This window comes from Giraffa tippelskirchi, chromosome 1 (genome assembly GCF_054371585.1).
Source record: "Giraffa tippelskirchi isolate mGirTip1 chromosome 1, T2T-mGirTip1v1.2.pri, whole genome shotgun sequence".
Classification (NCBI taxonomy): Eukaryota; Metazoa; Chordata; class Mammalia; order Artiodactyla; family Giraffidae; genus Giraffa; species Giraffa tippelskirchi.
Genome location: NC_137275.1, coordinates 177,030,051 through 177,055,786, shown reverse-complemented (window position 1 = coordinate 177,055,786; position 25,736 = coordinate 177,030,051). Strand labels below are relative to the sequence as shown.

The following is a 25,736-nucleotide window of genomic DNA, read 5'->3' as shown; positions in this document are numbered from 1 at the left end:
CAGACACTTTGCCATCTGAGCCACCTGGGAAGCCCAAACAGAGCCATTAGAGGAGATATTTTACAGTAATTTTTGTAAGAGGTCATAGTTTGGTAGCTTCCAGTGTATAAAAAGTTTTGTAGAGGGCCCATTAGAGAGTGCATGATATTGTATATTTATTAAAAAAAAATAGTTACTGTGAGATGAAAATGACACTTTATCTGTGTAATCTTCCTCCTTAAGCCCTATAATCCCAGTCTAATCATTAAAAAAACAATAGACAAATTCCAATAGAGGGGCATCTTACTTGACTGGTTGTCCTCAGCCTCAAAAACAAGGGAAGTCCTGTCACAGCTAAGAGGAGCCTAAGCAGACATGCATGACAACTAAATGTAATGTGGTGTCCTGGGTGGGATCCAGAAAAAGAAAAGAAACTTTAAATAAAAACAATGGAAATCTAAATACAGTGTGGACTTTAATAGTAATAATGTATTAATACAAGTTTCATTAATGATAACAAATGTGCCATACTAATATAATAATAATTAATAATAAAACTGAGGGGGGAGAGAGAAGGGAAGTAAATGGGAACTTACAACAGTTTCCATTTTTCAATATATCTAAAGCTTCTAGAAAATAGTATATTAATTAAAAAATAAACTACATTTAAAAAATGAAATTAAAATCAAACACTTCTGAAATGTTTGGAAGCCCTAAAACACTTTAGTGAAACCCAGGATTTTGCTAAGCACAACATGAAAATTCCTGGTCTAATCAATATAAAATGATTCTTAATGTAATTCATTTTCTAGCACAGGCAGTTCTTTGCACGGTTGTCTGGGACCATAAAAAGAACTATATAGGCTGAAATTGCGATCTTAAAAATCAATGGGAAAAATTACAGTTGTTTAGTGACTTTAAAATTTTTTTTTCTCAAAACATTAAAAAGTCCGTTATGGTCAGTGGTGATGAATAGGGAAATGAAAAAAGCAGTAAAGCTAATATTTAGTACACTCTAATTAGAAATATTGAGATGTAAAGTTTTGTGTTTTTTTTGTAAAGAAAGCTTACCAAAATACTCAGTTCAGTTCAGTTGCTCAGTCATGTCTGACTCTGCGACCCCAAGAATCGCAGCATGCCAGGCCTCCCTGTCCATCACCAACTCCCTGAGTCCACCCAATCCCATGTCCATCAAGTCGATGATGCCATCCAGCCATCTCATCCTCTGTCATCCCCTTTTCCTCCTGCCCTCAATCTTTCCCAGCATCAGGGTCTTTTCCAATGAGTCAGCTCTTCGCATGAGGTGGCCAAAGTATTGGAGTTTCAGCTTCAACATCAGTCCTTCCAATGAACACCCAGGACTGGTCTCCTTTAGGATGGACTGGTTGGATCTCCTGGCAGTCCAAGGGACTCTCAAGAGTCTTCTCCAACACTACAGTTCAAAAGCATCAATTCTTCGGTGCTCAGCTTTCTTCACTGTCCAACTCTCACATCCATACATGACCACTGGAAAAACCATAGCCTTGATTAGACCGACCTTTGTTGGCAAAGTAATGTCTCTGCTTTTTAATATGCTATCTAGGTTGGTCATAACTTTCCTTCCAAGGAGTAAGCGTCTTTTAATGTCATGGCTGCAATCACCATCTCCAGTGATTTTGAGCCCCTCAAAATAAAGTCAGCCACTGTTTCCACTGTTTCCCCATCTATTTCCCATGAAGTGATGGGACCGGATGCCATGATCTTAGTTTTCTGAATGTTAAGCTTTAAGCCAACTTTTTCACTTTCCTCTTTCACTTTCATCAAGAGGCTTTTTAATTCTTCTCACTTTCTGCCATAAGGGTGGTGTCATCTGCATATCTGAGGTGATTGATATTTCTCCCGGCAATCTTGATTCCAGCTTGTGCTTCATCCAGCCCAGCATTTCTCATGATGTACTCTGCATAGAAGTTAAATAAGCAGGGTGACAATATACAGCCTTGATGTACTCCTTTTCCTATTTGGAACCAGTCTGTTGTTCTATGTCCAGTTCTAACTGTTGCTTCATGATCTGCATACAGGTTTCTCAAAAGGCAGGTCAGGTGGTCTGGTATTCCCATCTCTTTCAGGATTCTCCACAGTTTATTGTGATCCACACAGTCAAAGGCTTTGCCATAGTCAATAAAGCAGAAATACATGTTTTTCTGGAACTCTCTTGCTTTTTTGATGATCCAGTGAATGTTGGCAATTTGATCTCTGGCTCCTCTGCCTTTTCTAAAACCAGCTTGAACATCTGGAAGTTCATGGTTCACGTATTGCTGAAGTCTGGCTTGGAGAATTTTAAGCATTACTTTACTAGTGTGTGAGATGAGTGCAATTGTGCAATAGTTTGAGCATTCTTTGGCACTGCCTTTCTTGGGGATTGGAATGAAAACTGACCTTTTCCAGTCCTGTGGCCACTGCTGAGTTTTCCAGATTTGCTGGCATATTGAGTGCAGCACTTTCACAGCGTCATCTTTCAGTATTTGAAATAGCTCAACTGGAATTCCATCACCTCCACTAGCTTTGTTCATAGTGATGCTTCCTAAGGCCCACTTGACTTTCCATTCCAGGACGTCTGGCTCTAGGTGAGTGATCACACCCTTGTGTTTGTCTGGGTTGTGCAGAACTTTTTTGTATAATGCTTCTGTGTATTCTTGCCACCTCTTCTTAATATCTTCTGCTTCTGTTAGGTCCTACCATTTCTGTCCTTTTTTGAGCCCATCTTTGCATGAAATGTTCCCTTGGTATCTCTAATTTTCTTGAAGAGATCTCTAGTCTTCCCCATTCTATTGTTTTCCTCTGTTTCTTTGCATTGATTGCTGAGGAAGGCTTTCTTATCTCTCCTTGCTATTCTTTGGAACTCTGCATTCAAATGGGTATATCTTTCCTTTTCTCCTTTGCTTTTCGCTTCCGGTCTTTTCACAGCTATTTGTAAGGCCTCCTCAGACAGCCATTTTGCTTTTTTGCATTTCTTTTTCTTGGGGATGGTCTTGATTCCTGTCTCCTGTACAATGTCACGAACCTCCATCCATAGTTCATCAGGTATTCTGTCTATCAGATCTAGTCCTTTAAATCTATTTCTCACTTCTACTGTATAGTCATAAGGGCTTTGAATTAGGTCATACCTGAATAGTCTAGTGGTTTTCTCCACTTTCTTCAATTTCAGTGTGAATTTGGCAATAAAGAGTTCATGATCTGAGCCACAGTCAGCTCCTAGTCTTGTTTTTGCTGACTGTATAGAGCTTCTCCATCTTTGGCTGCAAAGAATATAATCAATCTGATTTCGGTGTTGACCATCTAGTGATGTCCATGCGTAGAGTCTTCTCTTGTGTTGTTGGAAGAGGGTGTTTGCTATGACCAGTGGGTTCTCTTGGCAGAACTCTATTAGCCTTTGCCCTGCTTCATTCTGTACTCCAAGGCCAAATTTGCCTGTTATTCCAGTTATTTCTTGACTTCCTACTTTTGCATTCCAGTCTCCTATAATGAAAAGAGCATCTTTTTTGGGTGTTAGTTCTAGAAGGTCTTGGAGGTCTTCATAGAACTGTTCAACTTCAGCTTCTTCGGTGTTACTGGTCGGGGCATAGACTTAAATTACCGTGATATTGAATGGTTTGCCTTGGTAATGAACAGAGATCATTCTGTCATTTTTGAAATTGCATCTAAGTACTACATTTTGGACTCTTTTGTTGACTATGATGGCTACTCCATTTCTTCTAAGGGATTCTTGCCCACAGTAGTAGATATAATGGTCATCTGAGTTAAATTCACCCATTCCAGTCCATCTTAGTTCATTGATTCCTAGAATGTCAATGTTCACTCTTGTCATCTCCTGTTTGACCACTTCCAATTTGCCCTTATTAATGGACCTAACATTCCAGGTTCCTATGCAATATTGCTCTTTACAGCATCGAATCTTGCTTCTATCACCAGTCCCATTCACGACTGGGTGTTGTTTTTTGCTTTGGCTCCATCCCTTCATTCTTTCTGGAGTTATTTCTCCACTGATCTCCAGTAGCATATTGGGCACCTACCGTCCTGGGGAGTTCATCTTTCAGTGTCCTATCTTTTTGCCTTTTCATACTGTTCATGGGGTTCTCAAGGCAAGAATACTAAAGTGGTTTGCTATTCTCTTCTCCAGTGGACCACATTCAGTCAGACCTCTCCACCATGACATGTCCGTCTTGGGTGGCCCCACATGGCATGGCTTAGTTTCATTGAGTTAGACAAGGTTGTGGTCCATGTGATCAGATTGGCTAGTTGTCCGTGACTGTAGTTTCAGCCTGTCTGCCCCCCGACCCACTCTCTCAGTGCCCACCGTCTTACCTGGGTTTCTTTTACCTTGGATGCGGGTTCTCTCTTCACGGCTGCTCCAACAAAGGTACTACTGCTAAGAATTTTCCCTCCCTCTGTCTCTAAATTCTTAACTAATGTTAAGGCATACAGTGTGGTCTTTCCTACTTATGAGATGTTTTGAGGGTGTGTTTTATATCTTTTTCAATAAGTCTTTCAACACTGAAGAATTATGTAGGTGTGAGTACTTCATTGATTTCATTAAATGAAAAATCCCCCATGATTTTTGTTCACTACTAGTCAAAAGCTTCTGAGTATTGAAATCAAACTTCTCACTAATACTTTCAAGTTTCAAAATTATGGAGTAATTAATTTGTATAAGAAAAAAGGTTTCATTTTGCAGTGTTATAGTCCATATACATGGAAAGTTTGCGTTCTTCTTTGAAACACTATTTTTTTTTTTTTTATAAGTTTATTTATTTTAGTTGGGGGCCAATCACTTCACAACATTGCAATAGTTTTTGCCATACATTGACATGAATCAGCCATGGGTTTACATGTGAAAACACTATTTTTTTAAGAAGGTTGCATATTGTAGCAGTGGAAATAATGCTCTCTCGCACCATCTGAATTTTTTTGCTAAGGTTCATTAGAACAGTTTCTACCAAAAGAAAAAAAACCTACCAAGAATGGTTTGAATAGTGCTTGCCTTCTTATAATGTAACTTAGTATATGGAGTGAGCATCTTTTCTATGCCTTTCCAAATTCTCATATTCCTTTTCAAGTCTAGATCAGGTTCCAACATTTTAGCCGTTTTTTTTTTCAATGTTATAAAATATCTCTGAGGGTTACTTTAATGTAAACTATTTTTCCAGCATCACTTGCTCTGGGACATGATCATCCTTTCCTCATTTATGCTTTCCTCATTCCTTTCGCTGCATTTCTAGGGTCTCTCGAATGGTGGCACTGTCATCCATGGTCAGTTATCTCTTCCATAACTTCGTTTATGTTTGATTCAGATTTCATCTTCAGCATTATCACTTTTTGATCCTTTACTGTACCTCAACCTTTGTTGGCTAATTCCTTCTTTTGAGTATCTTCTTTCGTAAAGTGCTACATATCCAGAGATATGGAGACAATAAAGCAATACTGTTTGTTGTCTGTGTGTGAACTGAATAACCCATGTGCTAAGACCAGTCACTGACATAGTTTGAAAGAAGTGATGCACTGGCCACTCACCATGGTGCTCACCTGTTATTTATATAGTGATTTGTGGACTAAAAAGTTAGAAGTGGGGTTTGTGTTTCATGTAGTTATTCACAGTGAATATACTATGGGTAATTGAAATTTGTGTGCATATTGGTGTTATTTAACTAAACTGTGGTAATTGAAATTTGTGTATATTGAAACTGTGCCAAGTGAGGACTGTCTCTATAACTGTCTGTCTAAAAGATTAGTCCTAATCCTTTTACTATCTTATAATTTGATTCAGTTCAGTTCAGTCACTCAGTCATGTCTGACTCTTTGCACCCCCATAGACTGCAGCATGCCAGGCTTCCCTGTCCATCACCAGTTCCTGGAGCTTGCTCAAACTCATGTTCATTGAGTTGGTAATGCCATCCAACCATCTCATCCTCTATCGTCCCCTTCTCCTCCTGCCTTCAATCTTTCCTGGCATCAGGGTCTTTCCCAATGAGTCAGTTCCTCGCGTCAAGCCACCAAAGTATTGGAGTTTCAGCTTCAGCATCAGTCCTTCCAATGAATAGTCAGGACTGATTTCCTTTAGGATGAACTGATTTGATCTTCTTGCAGTCTAAGGAACTCTCAAAAGTCTTCTCGAACACCACAGTTCAAAAGCATCAATTCTTTGGTGCTCAGCTTTCTTTATGGTCCAACTCTCACATCTATACATAACTACTGGAAAAACTTTATAGCTTTGAAAAACCATATAGCTTTGACTATATGGACCTTTGTTGGCAAAGTAATGTCTCTGCTTTTTGATATGCTGTCTAGGTTGGTAATAGCTTTTCTTCTAAGGAGCAAGCATCTTTTAATTTCATGGCTGCAGTCACCATCTGCAGTGATTTTGGAGCCCAAACAATAAATTCTGTCACTGTTTCCATTGTTTCCCCACCTATTTGCCATGAAGTGATGGGACCGGATGCCATGATCTTGGTTTTCTGAATGTTGAGTTTTAAGCCAATTTTTTTACTCTCCTCTTTCACTTTCATCAAGGGGCTCTTTAGTTCTTCTTCACTTTCTGCCATAAGGGTGGTGTCATCTGCATATCTGAGGTTACTGATATTTCTCCCAGCAATCATGATTTCGGCTTGTGCTTAATCCAGCCTGATATTTCGCAGGATGTACTTAGCATAGAAGTTAAATAATAAGCAGTGTGATAATAGACAGCTTTGATGTACTCCTTTCCCAGTTTGGAAAAGTTATTCCATGTCTGGTTCTAACTACTGCTTCTTGACCTGCATGCAGATTTCTCAGGAGGCAAGTAAGGTGGTCTGGTATTCCCACCTCTTAAGAATTTTCCTCAGTTTGTTGTGATCCACACAGTCAAAAATAATGTAATTAGCTATTATAAAATACTATGACTTATTGAGAAGATACCTTCTCATTTTAAGGGCAAACTGAAAAATGAGACGGTTCATTTGGTCTCAATACCTACATTCATTTTTCACACTTAAGAGTTCAGAGCACAGTCCTATAGGACAGTGAAAGTCATCATCAAACATGTTTATTTTAAGAGCTAGCACTACATGACACTGTGATGGACAAAGAAGATGAAATGTCAGAAAAAGGAAACCTTCAGATCATAAGAGCTTAAATTGTGTGTGATCCGAGATATCTCCCTGCACCTACCATACCATCCCTGGTTGTCATAGAGGCTGAACCGTGTTCAAAAGAGGGACTTGGGCTAAGTAACCTTTTATAATTTGAGAGAATCCCTATAATCTTAGCTAGGAAAAAACTAGGGGGAAAAAGATCTATTATTTCAACATGTAGGTCTAGTGTCTTTAAAAAAAATTTTTCCCCAGAAAACTCTATGAGTTCCAAGTTGGTAGAATAAGTGACCATTTCCTTCTCCCTGAAGCAAGAACCCTTAGCTGAGATCGTCATTGACAAGTTGGACCCACACCCACTCACCCATATTATAAGTACTTTCATTCATGCACATGCAAAATCATACAACTAGCCAAGAAAATCTAATCACAAAGCAAGATATCCCTACTGACTGCAAAACCAAGTCTATCTGTAAATACTCTTTCTTAGAGAATATTTTGGGGTAAGAGGTTTATGCCACCCATGCAGGGAAGTCACCCATAGAGGCTTTTTTCCTGGTGTTGTCTTAATTGCAGAATAAACAGTTGTCAGATCTAGTAATTGCTGGCTTCTTGGAGACAGTGTTCGAAAGCTCTCTCAAATGATGATGTGCTCAAAGTAGAGACTAAAATATTCAGAGAGTGGGTGGTTTGACCAACCTCACAGAAAAGTTTAAATGGTGCCTGAAGACATGAAATATTTAGGTTAGAACAAGAAAAGCAATAATATACAATTAAGAAGCTAAACTAGAGTTCAGATTTTATTTCAGACTTTGCTGTTTGCTTTATTTGATAAGGGACTTTGCTTTTTTTAATAAGGGACTCTAGTTGGTCATTAAGTCACCTGTAGGACTCCATTTTCTGGAACCTTAAATAATATTAGGAATATGATAAACATTAAGAGCTCAGAAAGTGGTATAGATGAGGAAAGCTAGAGTTCAGTAAATGGTTATACTTTCTAAAATGCTAATGGATAAAATGGGCTTGCATGACATCATGCTAATAACTGAAACTGATAATCCTTGGTGGAGCATTTGCCAGTGCTAGGGGTTAGGTTCCAAGGGCTGCTAAGATGTGTAACTTACTGAGGCAGCAAGGAACAGGATGATTAGAGAGAATTATAAAGAAAGAAAAACAGAGAGTGAAGCTAAGAAGCCAAAAGCAGTTGAGATACACCTGGTGGTAGGATCAAGGCGGGAAACAAGAGAAAAACGAGAAAAAGCAGATACGGGTTTTTGTGTGAATAGAGGCTTTCATTTCACTTAAATAAATACCTGGGACTGGGAACTGGGCTGCATGGCAAGTTTGTTAAATTTATAAGAAATCACTAAAATGTTTTTCAAAGTGACTGTACCATTTTGCATTTCCAACAGCAGTATTTGAGAAAGAGCACTTATTCTACATCCTGATTGGCACTTGATAACATCAGTTTTTTGTTGTTTTGGTTTGGTTTTTAGGCATTCTGTTAGGTTTATATTAGTATCTCATGGTGGTTTTAATTTGCATTTTCCTCACGACTAATAATATTAAACATCTTTTTATGTGCTGATTTCTCATCTGTGTATCTCTTTGATTAGCTGTCCCAGGCTTTTGTCCATTACAAAAATTATAGATTATTTCCTGTTCCTCTCTAACCTTGCCAGCATTTTGTGTTGTCAGCGTTCTGGATTTTGGCCATTTTAATTGGTATGTAGTGGTATCTCATTGGTTTAATTTGTATTTCCCTGATGACATATGATGTGGGGCATCTTTTCGTATGCTTATTTGCCATCTGTATATCTTCTTTTGCCCATTTTAAAATTGGGTTGTCTGTTTTATTACTGTGGAATTTTGAGAGTTCTTCATATATTTTAGATAAAGTCCTTTGTGAAACATCTGATTTGCAAATATTTTCTTCCAATTTGTGGCTTGTCTTTTCATTCTGTTAATATCTTTAAAAGAGCAGAAGTTTAGAATTTTGATGAAGTACAATTTATCAATGTGTTATTTTTATGAATTTTGCTTGGATAGTATGTTTTAACGGAGAAGGCAATGGCACCCCACTCCAGTACTCTTGCCTGGAAAATCCTATGGATGGAGGAGCCTGGTAGGCTACGGTCCATGGGGTCGCTAAGAGTCAGACACGACTGAGCGACTTCACTTTCACTTTTCCCTTTCATGCACTTCAGAAGGAAATGGCAACCCACTCCAGTATTCTTGCCTGGAGAATCCTAGGGACGGCAGAGCCTGGTGAGCTGCTGTCTATGGGGTCACACAGAGTCGGACATGACTGAAGTGACTTAGCAGCAGCAGTATGTTTTAAGACTCTGTTCCTCACTCAAAGTCTCTTGTGTTTTCTTCTAATAGTTTTAGTATTCTGCTTTAACTTTGGGTCTGTGATCAATCTTGTGTTAATTTGAAGTGTGAGGTATAGTCAAGATTCAGTTGGTCTTTATTGGGGGTATGTGCAACTGGATGTCCAATTATCCTGGCACCATTTGTTGAAAAGACTGTGATTTCTGTGTTGAGTTGGCTTTTCACTTTGATCAAAAATCATTTGGCTATATGTGTTTTGGGTTTATTTCTAGACTCTCTATTTTAGGAATTGAGTATTATTTTTTCCTTGAAGGGCCAAATGTTAAATAGTTTAGGCCTTGCAGGTCAAATGGTTTCTGTTGCAGCACTCAGCTCAGTTATGGTAGCAAGAAAGCAACTATAGACAATATGTAAACAAATGACTATGACTGTGAACATGACTATATTCCATAAAACGTCATTTACAAAAACAAACAATCAGTCAGATTTGGCCTGCAGGCCGCAGTTTGCCAATCCCTGCCCTATTCTGTTCCATTGACTTTTGTGTCTCTCTTTTCTCCAGGACCACACTGCTGGTTACTGTAGTAAGTCTTTAAATCACGTAACATGAATCCTCCCTTTACTCTTCTTTTTTAAAATTGTTTGGGGTATTCTACTTTCTTTGCCTTTCCATATAAATCTGTAAGAAATCCTTCTGGGAATATACAGATCAATTTGGGGAAAATTGAGATATTAACTAAATTAATTTTTCCCATCTTTGAATTTAATATGTCTCTTTCTTTATTTGGGTCTTCCCTGATTTCCTTCATCAGCAATTTTTTTCCATCAGCATTTTGTAATTTCCAAATATTTGGGGATTTTCCAGAAATCTTTCTAGTTATTAAATAATGACTTGCAGTTTAAGGCTTTTATGATCAGACAATATACTCTGTGCAATTTGTTTTTTAAAAATTATTTTTTTTTGCTGTGCTGAGTCTTCATCGCTGCATGGGCTTTTCCTTAGTTGCAGAGAGTGGGGTGGGGGGTACGTTTCTAGTTGAGATGCATGGGCTTCTCATTGCAGTGGCTTCTCTTGTTTCAGAGCATAGGATCCAGGGCACGCAGGCTTCAGCAGTTGTGGCTCCCAGGCTCTAGAGCATCGACTCAGTAGTTTTGGTGCATGGGCTTCGTTTCTCCACAGCATGTGGGATCCCTTGGTGTTAGTCGCTTAGTCACGTCTGACTCTTTGTGATCCTATGAACTGTAGCCTGCTAGGTTCCTCTGTCCATAGAATTTTCCAGGCAAGAATACTGTAGTGGGTTGCCATTTCTTTCTCCAGGGGATCTTCCTGACTCAGGGATTGAACTAGGATCTCCTGCATTGCAAGCAGATTCTTTACTGTCTGAGCCACCAGGGAAGCCCCCAGGATCCCATGGACTAGGGATCAAACCCATGTCTCCTGTATTGGCAGGTGAATCCTTTACTGCTGAGCCACCAGAGAAGTCCACAACTTCAGTTTTTAAAAAAATTACTAATGTTTGTTTTATGGCCCAGAATATGGCCTATCTTGATGAATATTCCATGTGCATTGAATGTGTATTCTGCTCCTGTTGGGTGGTGTGCTTTATAAATGTCATCTTGTCTAGTTGGTTGATTGTATTGTTCAGGTCTTCTCTATCTTTGCTAATTTTCCATCCACCTATTACAGAGAGAGGAGTGTTTAAATGTCCAAGTATATTGTGGATTTGTCTCTGTTTCTTTTCTATCAGTTTTTGCTTCATATAAATACTCTGGAGCTCTGGGTTCTTAGGAGAGTATGCATTTTAAATTGTCTTCTTGGCTATTTGCCCCATTCTTCACTATATAATTTTCCTCTTTACTGCTGGTAATTTTCCTTATTCTGAAATCTGCTTATTCTGACACTGTGAAAGCCAATCCAGTTTTTTTTTCTGATTAGAGTTTGTACTATCTATTAAGTAGATTGCTTGAAATTATCATATTATAAATAGTTTGGTCTTTTAAAAATTAAATGTGAGAATTTCTGTGTTTTAATTGGTATATGTAGACCATTGATATTCACCATGATAATTAAAATGGTTGGATTTAGTTGTACATTATATCATTTTCCTGTTTTCTCTGTTGTTCCTCCTTTCCTCTTCAGTTCAGTTCAGTTCAGTCACTCAGTCGTGTCCGACTCTTTGCGACCCCATGAATTGCAGCACGCCAGGCCTCTCTGTCCATCACCAGCTCCTGGAGTCTACCCAAACCCATGTCCATCGAGTCAGTGATGCCATCCAACCATCTCATCCTCTGTCGTCCCCTTCTCCTCCTGCCCCCAATCCTACCCAGTGTTAGGGTCTTTTCCAATGAGTCAACTCTTCGCATGAGATGGCCAAAGTATTGGAGTTTCAGCTTCAACATCAGTCCTTCCAATGAACACCCAGGATTGATCTCCTTTAGGATGGATTGATTGGATCTCCTTGCAGTCCAAGGGACTCTCAAGAGTCTTCTCCAGCACCACAGTTCAAAAGCATCAATTCTTCGGCACTCAGCTTTCTTCAGCGTCCAACTCTCACATCCATACATGACCACTGGAAAAACCATAGCCTTGACTAGAGGGACTTTTGTTGGCAAAGTAATGTCTCTGCTTTTAAATATGCTATCTAGGTTGGCCATAACCTTCCTTCCAAGGAGTAAGCATCTTTTAATTTCATGGCTGCAGTCACCATCTCCAGTGATTTTGGAGCCCCCAAAAATAAAGTCTGACACTGTTTCCACTGTTTCCCCATCTATTTCCCATGAAGTGATGGGACCGGATGCCATGATCTTAGTTTTCTGAATGTTGAGCTTTAAGCCAACTTTTTCACTCTCCTCTTTCACTTTCATCAAGAGGCTCTTTAGTTCTTCTTCACTTTCTGCCATAAGGGTGGTGTCATCTGCATATCTGAGGTTATTGATATTTCTCCCGGCAATCTTGATTTCAGCTTGTGTTTCTTCCAGCCCAGTGTTTCTCATTTTCTTTTGGAATTTTTGCATATTAATGTTTTATTTTAACTTATTTATTGGCTTTTGACCAGGTAGCTTTGCATCATTTTTTAGTGGTTGCTCCAGTGATTATAATTTACACACCTTTTACAATCCTTTTAGATTTAATATTTTATCACTTAAAGTAAAACACAGGAGCCTTACAACCACAAATTTCCCTTTATCATGTCCCTTTATCAGTATCTTATGTATTACATCTATAAATACAGTATTGTAATTGTTGCTTTCAACATTCATAGGTATTTTAAAATACTTAAGAGTAGAAAAATAGTCTGTTTATCCTGACATTTACCCTTTCTGTTGTTCTTCCTTGATTTTTTAAGTTCCACATTTCTTTCTGGGATCATGTCTTTTCAGCCAAAGAGCTTCCTTTAGCATTTCTTTCAGAGCTGAAAGAAATACTAAATTATCTTAGTTTTCTTTCTTATGAGAATGTTTCTAGTTCATCTTCATTCTTTAATACTTTTAAAATTAAGATATAGTTGATGTACAATGTAATAAATTTTAGGTGTACAACGTGATTTATAAGTCTCCATTTATAGTTGTAAAATATTGGCTATATTCCCTGTGTTATATAATATATCCTATAGCTTGTTTATTTTATACATAATAGTTTATACCTCTTAATCCTCTATCCCTATCTTGCCCCTCCCCTCTTCCCTCTCTTGACTGGCAAATCACTAGTTTGTTCTCTATATATGTGAGTCTGTTTCCTTTTTGTTATATTTAATAGTTTGTTTTGTTTTTTTTAGATCCTTTCTCTGTCTTATTTCACTTAGCATAAATACCCTCTAAATCCATCTTAAGGTTAGTCAAGTTAGTCATCTTAAGGTTGTTTGTCGTAAATGGCAAAATGTCATTCTTTTTTATGGCTGATTAGTATTCCATTGTATATATATATACAACATCTTCTTTATCCATTCATCTGCCGATGGACATTTAGGTTGCTTCCATATCTTGGCAATTGCAAATATGGCTGCTATGACCATTGGGGTGCATATTAGTTCATCTTCATTTTTGAAGGACATTTTAACTGGCTATAGCATTATGGCGGAGAAGGCAATGGCACCCCACTCCAGTACTCTTGCCTGGAAAATCCCATGGACGGAGAAGCCTGGTAGGCTACAGTCCATGGGGTCGCTAAGAGTCGGACACAACTGAGCGACTTCACTTTCACTTTTCCCTTTCATGTACTGGAGAAGGAAATGGCAACCCACTGCAGTATTCTTGCCTGGAGAATCCCAGGGACGGCGGAGCCTGGGGGGCTGCCGTCTATGGGGTCGCACAGAGTCGGACACGACTGAAGCGACTTAGCAGCAGCAGCAGCAGCATTATGGATTTTTAACACTTTAAAGATGTTGTTACACTGTCTTCTGTGTGGTTTTTGATGAGAAATTCAGTCATTCGAACTGTAACAATATTTTTCTGTCATTGTTTTCAAGATTTCTTTATCTTTGGTTTTAAGAAGCTTGATTATGATGTGTCTGGACATTATTTTCTTTTAATTTATCCTGTTTGGGGCTCATTGAATGCTTTCAATTTGTAAATTTATGACTTGTTAAATTTGGGTGATTTTCAAGCCATTGTTTCTGAAATTATTATGAAATCCTTAGAATTCTAGAACTCATAAGGATATATTAGCTAAAATTACATTTCCAGATCCTTAACTAACCTTAGGAGCCTAATAATTAAACAAATGATTAAGTTAATTAATAAATCATCTTTGGATACCAGAATTATATCTAAGAAACAGATGCAAATATACTGCTAACTAAACATAATTTCGATTTACCCTCATTTCTTGGAATGGCAGTATATTAACAAATATGAAAAAATATGCAAATTCACTGGATAATTATTTGCTACTTTAGTTTTCTTAAGATGATATGTAGTAGATGCCCGTGGAAAAACGGGCTAAATCATTCTTACTTTTCTGTCTTCTGGTTTTCTCCCTATCTCTGAAGAAAAGAAAAGTTGGTTACTTAAAGATGATCATTAATATAATTGGTTGACTATTCTAGGCATTTTTCCCTTGTTTCTTCAGTAGCTAGAACAGTGCTGTCGACATACACCAAAGCACACAGTTAAAATCTGTTGAATTAACTGTGGCAGTGACAGTGAAGATAAAAACCTAAGATCAAATCTAAAATATCTTTAAAGATATGTTAGGGGTACAACAGGAAGTACCCCTTTCCCAAATTAAAAACCTTTGTTTTCTGGGGTGTGGATGAAAGTGAAGTGAAAGTGAAGTCCGCTCAGTCATGTCTCTTTGTGACCCTGTGGACTGTAGCCTACCAGGTTCCTCCGTCCATGAGTTTCTCCAAGCAAAAATACTGGAAGGTTTCCATTTCCTTCTCCAGGGGATCTTCCCAACCCAGGGATTGAACCAGGGTTTCGTGCATTGCAGGCAGACACTTTAACCTTTGAGCCAGGGTATGGTATTAGCTCCATAAGTTAGAAGAGAGAGGGGAAAGCTTACAGAAAGACAAAATTCCAACAAAGAAATTAATAGGACTAGGAGCATAAGGAAAGAAGACACCAAAAGAAAAAAAATCCCAAAAGAGGATTAAAATGGATAAAAGGAAGCACAAATGAAAAGACATAGAATGTGGTGGATAAAAGATAGCATTTTGAGATGCTGTCCTTTACCAATAAATGTTTTATTATTAGAAAAAGAACTTCCAAGGATGATGGGACCATCAATTATCAACTATTTAAAATACTAATGATGGGTAGCAGCTTCACATTTGGGCTTCAGACACAGATTCGCCTCAACAGCTTCTCATTCTCTTTCCCCTCTTCCTTCTCTTCACCTCTGCTCTTTCCTTCCCATCCCCTCAGGACTGCATGTGCACACACCCACAAAGATCAGAAAATCTGTAGAGAAATGCACCCACGCAGACATTTATACCTAGAGATACATATGGTCTGATTCAGGAGACCCATCTCTACGGTTCACGTCCATGTGATGCAGAAAAATACACCCACAAAGAGATATCCACAACCTCAGTTTCCACACAAAGACAACATGAAATCTAAACGTCACTTCATTAAGATTGAATATATACAGAATAAAATGTACCCAGAGTAAAATAAATATTTCAGAAATCCCTCTGTTATTTCCACATACCGTTACACAGACGCACCAGCAGTTTTATGCGTGCTAACTCCTGCATGTGGATCACTCTCTCTTTCCAGTTTCATGAATTAAAATCTTCTCTCTGCTTTAAGCAGCAGTTTAAATGCTGTTTTCTATATCATGAAGCTTTCCCAGATCACTTCAGCCAAAATTAATCCCTCTCCTCTTTGTAGGAGACTCATAATAGCAGTTTATCTGTACTAGACACATTCTGAGATATTTTGAATATTTTTGTGTGTGCATGCGTGCTCAGTCATGTCCAACTCTTTGCGACCCCATGGACTGGAGCCCACCAGGCTCCTCTGTCCATAGAATTTTCCAGGCAAGAATACTGAAGTGGGTCGCCATTTCCTTCTCTGACTGTTATTTCCTACTTTAAAGTTACCGGAATTTACCTCTGGATAAACTTTTTTGCCCCCACCTAATGCTTTATTCTATAAACAGTCTGTAACAGATAACTACTCTGAAACTCCAATAGTTTGGTTACCTGATGCGAAGAACTGACTCATTGGAAAAGACCCTGATGCTGGGAAGGATTGAAGGTGGGAGGAGAAGGGGACGACAGAGGATGAGATAGTTGGATGGCATCACTGACTCAATGGACATGAGTTTGAGTAAACTCCAGGAGTTGGTGATGGACAGGGAAGCCTGGCGTGCTGCAGTCCATGGGGTCGCAAAGAGTCAGACACGACTGAGCGACTGAACTGACTGTACTAGTGGGAGAAACACAAGAGGAAGGCAGCTTAGGCTGAGAAGCAGTGGTGCTGCTCTCCCCTGTGAGAAGGCTGGGAATTGTGGTCATTGCATCAGCTTGATGTTTAGAATGGCCCTCCCTACCTCTGCAGTTGGTCAGCAGGGTGGAGAGTAACCAAGAGGAATGGAAAGGAGGGAGAACTAGGAGCCAAGTGTTCTTCAGCTGTCAAGTAGAAAGACTACATCTTAACAAGGTTCTCTGAGCCAGTTGGTCTCTTCAGGAAACCCACTGTATGTAAACTGAATTATCAACTATAATTAAATTGAAAAGAGTCTGAGGCATAAATCATCATGCTAATGTATTAGTTTTCACTGGGGAATATAATCGCAAAGGACCTGGTATACTCCCACTTACTGGTCGGGTCATTCTCTTTGTATAGGCTTGTTTCCTTTGAAAGTTACATTCTAGTCAGAAGGTACTTGATGAGGCTGTAATCAAACCATGAGTGTGAATGGGGCACTCAGATGCTAATATCACCGGGTTGTGAGAGCCTGATGCCTGAGGGGCATAACCGATGAGAAGTAGGTATGATCTGGATGACACTGGACAGCTTTGGACCCAGACTTGCTCTTCGGCTCATGTTTTAGGTTCCTTTTATTTACGGTGGCCCTTCTTTTCAAAAATGACTGGACATGTGAGTAGACTGAAGTTTCAAACATCTTATAATCATATGGTGTCTGTATTCTCTCAATTTGATTGGATTGAAGGTTGCAAGGCTTAGTGGCGTTTAGAAACTAACTATCCACCACTAAGTTGCTATATGACCTCAGACTAACGTTACTTTACTTTCAGTTCAGTTGCTCAGTCGTGTCCGCCTCTTTGTGACCCCATAGACTGCAGCACACCAGGCCTCCCTGTCTATCGCCAACTCCCAGAATTTACTCAAACTCGTGTCCATTGAGTCGGTGATGCCATCCAGCCGTCTCATCCTCTGTCGTCCCCTTCTCCTCCTGCCTTCAATCTTTCCCAGCATCAGGGTCTTTTCAAATGAGTCAGTTCTTCGCGTCAGGTGGCCAAAGTATTGGAGTTTCAGCTTCAGCATCAGTCTTTCCAATGAATATTCAGGACTGATTTCCTTTAGGATGGACTGGCTTGATATTCTTGCAGTCCAAGGGACTCTCAAGAGTCTTCTCCAACACCGCAGTTCAAAAGCATCAATTGTTCAGTGCTCAGCTTTCTTTATAGTCCAACTCTCACATCCATACATGACTACTGGAAAAACCATAGCTTTGACTAGACGGACCTTTGTTGGCAAAGTGATGTCTCTGCTTTTTATTATGCTGTCTAGGTTGGTCATAGCTTTTCTTCCAAGGAGCAAGCGTCTTTTAATTTCATGGCTGCAGTCACCATCTGCAGTAACTTCACTTTATAGGTGATTCAGTTTCCTCGTATATAATTTGGGATAATAATACCTGGGTCTGGGTTGATGATAAGGACTGAATGAAGTGATGTGTAAAGGGCCTGGCACATAGTAATTTTTCTCTGTCAGGATTGATTCTCCTTTCTTCCTTGTGTTCCTGAATTCTTAACTTCTGTTATAGACCACTGTCTACATTAGGTCATGGCCAGAGATGGTCAAACTCACCTATTATAGGAGAAATTTTTTTATAAGAGTTGCTTTAAATTTGATCCAGCAATCCCACTTTTGGTTATATATCTGAAAGAAACAAAATCACTATCTCTCAGAGATATCTGAACACCCATGCACATTGCCGTATTATTTTTAATAACCAAGACTCGGAACAATCTAAGCATCTGTTGGCAGGTGAATGGATATAGAATATGATATCATGGAATATTTCTCAGCCATAAAAAAGAAGGAAATCCTGCCATTTGCAACAATACGGATGGCCCTTAACAGCATTATGCTGAATGAACTATATCTCAAGACAGAGAATGACAGATACTATATGATCTTACTTATGTATGGAATCTAAAAATAAAAGACCAAACTGGTTCAGAGAATAGTTTGGTGGTCAGGGAGAGGGAGTGGGGGAAATGGATGAAGACGATCAAAAGGTACAGAATTCGTTATAAGATTAATAAGTTCTGGAGGTCTGATGTTTGTATAGTGTGGTGACTGTAGTTAACGATATTATGTATTTGAAAGTTGCCAAAAGAGTAGATCTTAGAAGTTATTATTACAGGAAAAATATATCTAAGTGAGGTGATGAACGTTAACTAAACTTAACCATTTCACAATGCCTGCATATAACAAATTATTATATTGTTTACCTCACCTTAAACTAATACAATGTCATGCTAGTTGTATATCAATAAAACTGGGGTAGGAGGAAGAACTATTGCTCTCTGGAGTCCTGTTGCTCCCAAATACACACCTAAAGCCCGGTGTTCTGTTGCTTGAGAATTATTTTTGACACTTATTGAATACATAGATTGTAAGACCCTGCTCCTAGAAGTTCTGATTCATTAAGTCTGGGGTGAGGCCAGGAAATCTATATTTTGACAAGCCTTCCAGTAATTCTGATGTAAGGCCAGGATTGGGAGTCAGTGGAACAGATGGCCTTTTCTGTCACGGACTCCTTGGGACACATTGGGTAGGCAAGTGCTGCCCTCTGGTGCCTCTATCTGCTTACTACACTTCTCCATAGCAAAGTGACTGCTGTGGAGCGCTGGTGGTCTTGCTGGTACTTCTCTGAGACTTCCTGTCTAATTCCCTGTCCAACACTTGGGCATTAATAAAAATGCTAACGTCTAAAAATGTTGCTTCTGAATGGCAGCAACTGTGCCTCTCTGTCCCCATCACCTGAGACATCTAAAGATGTTCACTAGTGTTTTCTGAGAATGAGACACAGCAAAGCTCCTTCATAAGGCTTGTGTGGAGGGACAAAATCACACTAGTGTCCTGTGAGGATTTTTCTTAATTGGGCTATGATATGACCCATGGTGCATGTGAATCAGTAATCCTGAACAGTTTCCTGAAGAAAATTCTACTGTTATAATTGTGGCGCTATAGCGTTATTATGAGAGCAGGTTCCAGCTTTAGCAAGTTTTCTCAAAACAGAAAAATCTGAATCCTTTGCAGTTGTGTAGCCCTCCAGAGTCCATTGAGGCCTTTGATGTACTTCATCTCCCTTGTTTGCCATTCACGGTAAACCGTGTGGCAGGAAGGGCAAATGTGACAATCCATGTCCACATCATCAAAAATGACAGTGTGTTCATTATGCAAATGTGCCCCTGTTTAGGAAGACGCTGATCCTTCTGTCCCATTCACACAAGCACCCTCTGTCAGTAGGTACCAGATCAATAAATAAGCCTGTACTAAAGATCTGGTCTGTAGAAAGGCATAAGGTTGTCTTTGGCTCTACCTCCTCAGCTCTGAGATGGAAGAGCAAGGCCTGGGTAAATTGCAGTAGAGGAGTCTGTAGCAGATGGTTTTAATGGCCTAGTGGGATGATGGTGGCCGTGGATTATCTTTAAGGTAAACAGTATACTGGTTGGAGCTGGTACCAAGTTTGCCAAATTTGATGATTTTGTCTGGGGCAAAGAGGCTAATGGGAGACTGAGCAAAGTTGCAGCAGCAGCTGCAAGAAGCAGGAGTGGGTTGGGTAGGAGATGGAGTGTTGTGTGCACCTCCTCTTTGTCCCATTGGTAACCCTGGGGTCCTGGGGATGTCTGAAAGTATGACACCTGACACTGGACCTATAAGACTGATAGAAGTTTATTAATTACCTACGTTTATAGCCTGGGGTAGGGGAGAACCCTGAGCACCACACAGTGCTACACTGGGTCAGGTTAGCGGGAGACTGAGAGTGCTTGCAGCAGCACAAAGCAGGAAGCATGAGCTTGGTTGGGGAGGAATAATGACAATCGTAAAAAATTCAAGTCACTTTTTAGGTATCTTGACTTGCTGCTAAAAAGCCGATGCAAGCTGCTTTTTAACTAATTGTTAAGAACCTGTCATTCGGGCTTCCTGGGTGGCTCAGATAGTAAAGAATCCACCTGCAATGCAAGAGATCTGTGTTCAATCCCTGGGCTGGGAAGATCCCCTGGAGGAGGGAATGGCAACCCATTCTAGTGTTCTTGCCTGGAGAATTCCATGGAGCCTGGCAAGCTACAGTCCATGGGGTCACAAAGAGTTGGACATGACTGAGTGACTAACACATATACACAACCTGTCATTCAGTTCTCTTTAACTGGAAATGTCTTCTCATTCCTGTATTATGGAATTTACAAGTTCAGGAAAAATGTTGAAATGGCTCAAATTCATCCCATTTTCAGGGTGAGACTCTTCTTAAATTATCTTAAATTTAAGGATCTATTTTATTTTTATTTTGTTCTGTAAAAAAGGACATTGAAGAAAAACATTCAGTAATCTTTTTCTTTGCCAAATTATTTTCAGAATATTCTTCCTTATAGATAGCAAAAAAATTCCTCATGCCAATGATTGTTTTTTTTTTAGCCTTTTGTTTTTTAAATTGTGGTAAAATATACGCGACATGAACTTTACTCTTTTAACCACCTTTAAGTGTACATCAGTGACATTAAGTATATTCGGAGTGCTGTGCAGCCATCACCACTATCCATTTTCAGAACCTTTTCATCCTCTCATACAGAAATTTTGTATCCATTAAATAACACCTTACACCCTTCTTTCCCAGCTCCTAGTAATGCTGGTTCTTGATTCAACCCTTTTTTAAAATTTTTGGCTGTGCTGGGTCTTCGTTGCTGTGCACAGTCTTTGTCTAGTTGTGGCGAGCAGGGGCTATTCTCTAGTTGTGGTGTGCAGGCTTCTCATTGTGGTGGCTTCTCTTGTTGTGGAGCATGGGCTCTAGAGCACTCAGTAGTTGCAGCTATTGGGCTCTAGAGCATGGGCTCAGTAGTTGTGGTACATGGGCTTAGTTGCCCCCTGACGTATAGAATCTTCCTGGACCAGGGATTGAACCCTGCATTCTCAACTACTGGACCACCAGGAAAGTCCTGATTCAACTCTTAATAAGGTGGATTTTTGATTGTGAGTTAGTTTTGTCTTTGAAACTAGATTTTTAAGTGACTTGAGAGCAGGCAGGTAATATAACTCAAATGTCTTTGTACTTTGAGACTGGACAGCTTAGGGATGAACACAGATTGTTGGCTCACTACACCAGTTCAGTGGTAGATTGAATGCTGGAGGAAGGACCATTTAGCCTCTTCAGAGATTTTGAGCCTGAGAATTTGAGGGCTATAAGACCATTCTCATCAGGGCAAGAACTTCTTAGGAAATTCAGAAATCCTGGAGTCTTGGAGGCATATCACAATGTTGACAGGGATCATGAAGTTAACATTAATATGCACATCAGTGGACATGGGGATGGTGGGTACTAAGATTGAACAGAAAAAAGCTTGACCTGCCTAAAGGTGTTCAGATTCAGATTTTCATAAACATTTCAGCCAACCACTTCAGCCATGGTGGATTCAACCCAAGAGCCCAAGTTTGTGGTCCTTAGTCTTGCCAGTAACCCACCTCCATGAGTGGATACTCCACAGGATACTACTGAGATCTGTAAAGGCCATTCTGGAAAACCAAGCTCCAGAAGTGAGCCTCATTCATGGTCCTCCTTGGAAGGCACTGTTTACAGTTTCTTCTCGTCCATCAAAAGCTTGATCACACAGACTTGGAGGACTCCTTTAACTCTCAGAAAGTTATTTAAAAGAACAGAAGCTATGTCCTTTTCTTGTCACAATAGTCACAGTCCTTTTCATGACTGCCCACCTATTGCCCGTGACATCAAACTTCACTGTCCAATACTTAACAGGATAATATATACACTGTCCTCTTGTATGTTTCCTAGTTATCTTCTCAGAACAGTGATATATATAGTTCATGGAGTTTGTCTGACCAATCCATTATCTCTCTTTTAGGGCACACAGTGTACATAAAGACTCAGTTATCTGGGGATAGATACCAGACTGTTATCTGAGAGCTGAAGGCTGAGCCATCAGGATAGAGAGAATAGAGAAGGCATGAAGGAGTATTTGCTTCCTGTGACGGCATCTTTAGGCTCAGGCTCTGTAACCCATGTAGTCAACCAGACACCCTCACCTTAACACTATGTCACATGAGCTTCTCCTAGACAAATAAAGGTCTGTGATGCCATGCATGACTTAGGAAACAGGAGGGCTTTGTGATGCAGTCTGCTGGTTTGGTTCTATGCTCTGTGAGGCAGAGACGATAGGTCTAGAATTTGGAGGCGTTAGGTTCTAAGATCCTTAAAGCCTAGGAACCTAGGAAGAGGGATGGCTAGTAAGGTTTAGATTATGTTGAGCCCTACTTTTATTTTGTGGGATGTTGGATATCCCTTTTACACTTATGGCTCCATCATTATTATTGCATTAATTATTTGGCAAGTGAAAAAGAACCACCAAGATTTAAAGTTGGGACCTAACAGGAACTGCTGCCGGGTAGGGCAACACTATGACCATGACTGAACCAATTAAGCCTCAGACAAGGTTTTATCCCTTCACTGTCTCTCATTACCCTTACCCTTGCTTTTTTTTTTTTCTTAAATGGAGGAAGTTTCCTGACTGGATCCCAGTACACCTTCAGATTTGGGTGATCCTTTCGGCTGGTGGACTTTTAGGGCCTTGGATGGCTAAAGTCCTTTGTCTACTAGACCACCCGTCCTTTATTCCATTCCCCTCTTTCTCTTGTCTTATTCTGATTTCCCCACAGAACTTGTTCAGGGAATGGGGGTGGAGGTATGGAGTGTGAAGAGCTTTGAAATGAATCAGAAATAAGAAGAGAAAGGAAATGATGGGGTGAAAAAGGTAGAGCAGGGAAAAAGGTAGCAGAACATATAAAATTAAAACAGAAGTAGTTTGGGAAATATTTGCAGGTTTTGTCTCCGTTTAGACATGAAAAGAAGAGAGTGCCCCAGCTTCACACTCTCTTTTGTCTTTAAGCGTCACCAGAAAGTCAAACAAAGGGCTAAAGAGAAAACACCGAGAGGTAAAGTCCCAGTCTCTGCTCTGACTTCCCTCCCCTGGGGGTGAACCTTCCATGGACCCTAGCCCTCAGTGACCCCTGGTGCCAGGCGCTGGGTGCTCTAACCATTGCTCCAATCCCCCAAGTTGACAGATCCTCCCAGAAGACTTATTGGGTGGGAAATGAGAGTCTGGGAATCTTCCAGAATTCTCTACCCTACCCCTGGGAGTGAAGAGGAAGTAGGGGAGATGTCCTCAACTGTGTCATTTACTAGTTTTATGGCCCAGTAGAGGTCATTTCATCTCTCAGTCTTGTTATCCATAAAATGGGCATCTGGTGATGCTGTCTCACTCAGTGTGGTTGTGAAGATAAATGAGAGTAGGTCTAGGAGAGCACATCATACCTGGTTTAAATGTACCCAGATGTGCCCTCAGAGTGCTGACTGGGGCGGGGGGGGGTTGTCTGCAGTCTCCTGTCATTCAACGCCTTTGACTTCCTGTAGGATGTCTCTGAATTCCTTCCTGTTCCTCGTAACACTGTCTCCTGGTTTCTCAGCTAGGAGACATTCCCGGAAAGAAGCTGACAAGCCGTGGGAGCTGCTTTCGATCATGCGAAGGTGATCTCTTGTTCTTTACAGTCTCCCACCTCCCAGCATGGCCTGTGGTGGTTTCTGTGTTTGGCCTGGGGCAGGGTTGGGGAGAAGAAGAATGGCTGAGAGGGAGCCAGACACACGGAGGCTGGAGCCCTGGGTGAGGGTTGCTGGAGGAGAGGGTGGGGTCAGACATCTCAGTGGAGAGGAGTCTTCCAGCTGTGCTCTGGGCTAGGCTCACAAAGGTGCTGGAAGTCAGGGTTTGACAGAATCTAACTATTTTGGGTTTTCTCCCAACCATGAGACAAGTTACCCAGTCAAGAGAATGGATAGTTAAGTGCATAAATAAGTCATCATTTTCATATTCTCTTTATAGCCACACCCTTTCAAGGGCAGACCCCTGGACCCTGCTGACATTACCTCCTCTGGTTCTGTCTTCAGGGAGGCCAGTTCCCGAGACAACCCTCAGGGAGGAGTTTGTTATATTATCCCCTTCTTAAGAGCTCTACAGAGTTAGGAATTGGCTCCCTAGAGATGTTGTGTGCACCTCCTAATCCCTAGAATGCAGAGTTCCCACAAGGACTTCCGCGGCTCCAAGTGAGACTGACTCCAGGTTCTACCTGGTGATGTCGCTGGTGCTGCCCCATCAGCTAACCATTGGCTCCCCCACCTGCCTGGTTCCCTTCTCCTAGTTCAGCTTCTCAGCACAGGTCAGCAGAGAGCTTAACCACCTCCCAGTTTCTCAAGGCCCTGTGTTCCCACCAGTTGTCTGAGACCTTGTCCAGTTTAGCTAGCCCTAACCTGCTGAATGTTTCTACAGAAAAGTAGTGGCAATAACAGCCTGGGGGTAGAAAGCAAGAGCTCACAGGTCTTTCTCAGGCCACACACTGGCAAAGAGGCAGATGTTACTGCATCAGTAACAAACGATTGCCATGCTTCCCTTCCCAGCCAGGGCTGGCTTCCTCAGGAAGGGAGTGTGCGGCGGCTCCTGTGTGCAGACCCCTGCTGCCAAATCTGCAATTCTGTGGCTCTGGAGATTCAGCAGTTGATATCGGGTGAGACTACACTGACCACCCCTACTTCATCGGGGGCATCGCAGGGCTCCTCTTGCCTAGAGGTTTTGTCCATGTCTAGTCTCTCTTTTGATCAGAGTCAGGATTCCCTGCCCTTCAAACAGCTTTCGCTTCCATCAGCAACCCGCACAGTATCACAGCTAACAAATCAGAAATCCATAACCCAGTCAGCTGCCGAGTCAGCCACTAAGCCAGCCACCAAGTCTGCCAGTGCAATCAGCATCCGCCAATACTGGGCTGATCACCAGCAGCTAAGGCAAGAATGTCGAGGGCCAGAGTTGCCCTTGGACGCAGGAGCTCTGTCTTCTTCGAGCCTTGAAGAGCCTAGGATTCCTGTGAACCAGCATGGCAAGAAGAAGAGCAACTCTGAAGGTATTCTAAAGAAACAAGGTCAGCAGCCCTTGAAAATCTGATTCCCTTTCTTTCCCTGAACACCAAGCTCACAAACCTAAAATACCCTATTACCCTGATTCCCTTCATCTAATGTTCCCGTCTCCCCCAGTCGCTGATATATCTTTAAATATTTGTATGTAAATGCATGCATTTTTATCTACACCTGAGGGTTCCCAAGATTTTGGAGGATTCCTGTGGCAGCTTATGTCATACCACCCCCAAATTTTCCAATCCTGGATGGAAACACTACCATTTCTCTCATCATGAATGCTACCTCTAAGCCCTCTGTTGAAAAGATGGACTTTTATCTCCCCTGACCTGAGGTTCACGGGAGGTAAGCCAGTCTACCCAAACTTTCTGTTTGTGAAGGATCCACTGTGGACCCTGTGCAAATATCACTGCAAACAAATCCCAAACCCTGTGATC

At 40.7% G+C, this 25,736-nt stretch overlaps 1 protein-coding gene and 1 long non-coding RNA gene across 30 annotated transcripts in view; one reads left to right on the top strand and one right to left on the bottom strand.

The window, feature by feature from the left end:
• The window catches only part of LOC145512912 (uncharacterized), a 67,428-nt gene that overhangs the window by 10,337 nt on the left and 31,355 nt on the right, over positions 1-25,736 (bottom strand). The window lies entirely within an intron of this gene.
• The window catches only part of LOC145512800 (protein SPATA31F3), an 84,906-nt gene that overhangs the window by 42,763 nt on the left and 16,407 nt on the right, over positions 1-25,736 (top strand). For 4 of the 29 annotated variants that reach the window (XR_014058811.1, XM_081507306.1, XM_081507322.1 and 1 more), the window contains exons 1-4: positions 22,505-22,732; positions 23,243-23,279; positions 23,811-23,871; positions 24,793-25,289. Coding sequence is in view for 26 of the 29 variants with exons in the window: in XM_081507306.1 (XP_081363432.1) it covers positions 22,589-22,732; positions 23,243-23,279; positions 23,811-23,871; positions 24,793-25,289 (739 nt within the window). In the remaining 3 variants the exon portion in view is untranslated. Of the gene's footprint in view, positions 1-22,504; positions 22,781-23,166; positions 23,280-23,810; positions 23,872-24,792; positions 25,308-25,736 lie in introns of those variants that run through there. The other 25 variants (XR_014058846.1, XM_081507443.1, XM_081507435.1 and 22 more) reach the window with 14 other exon arrangements.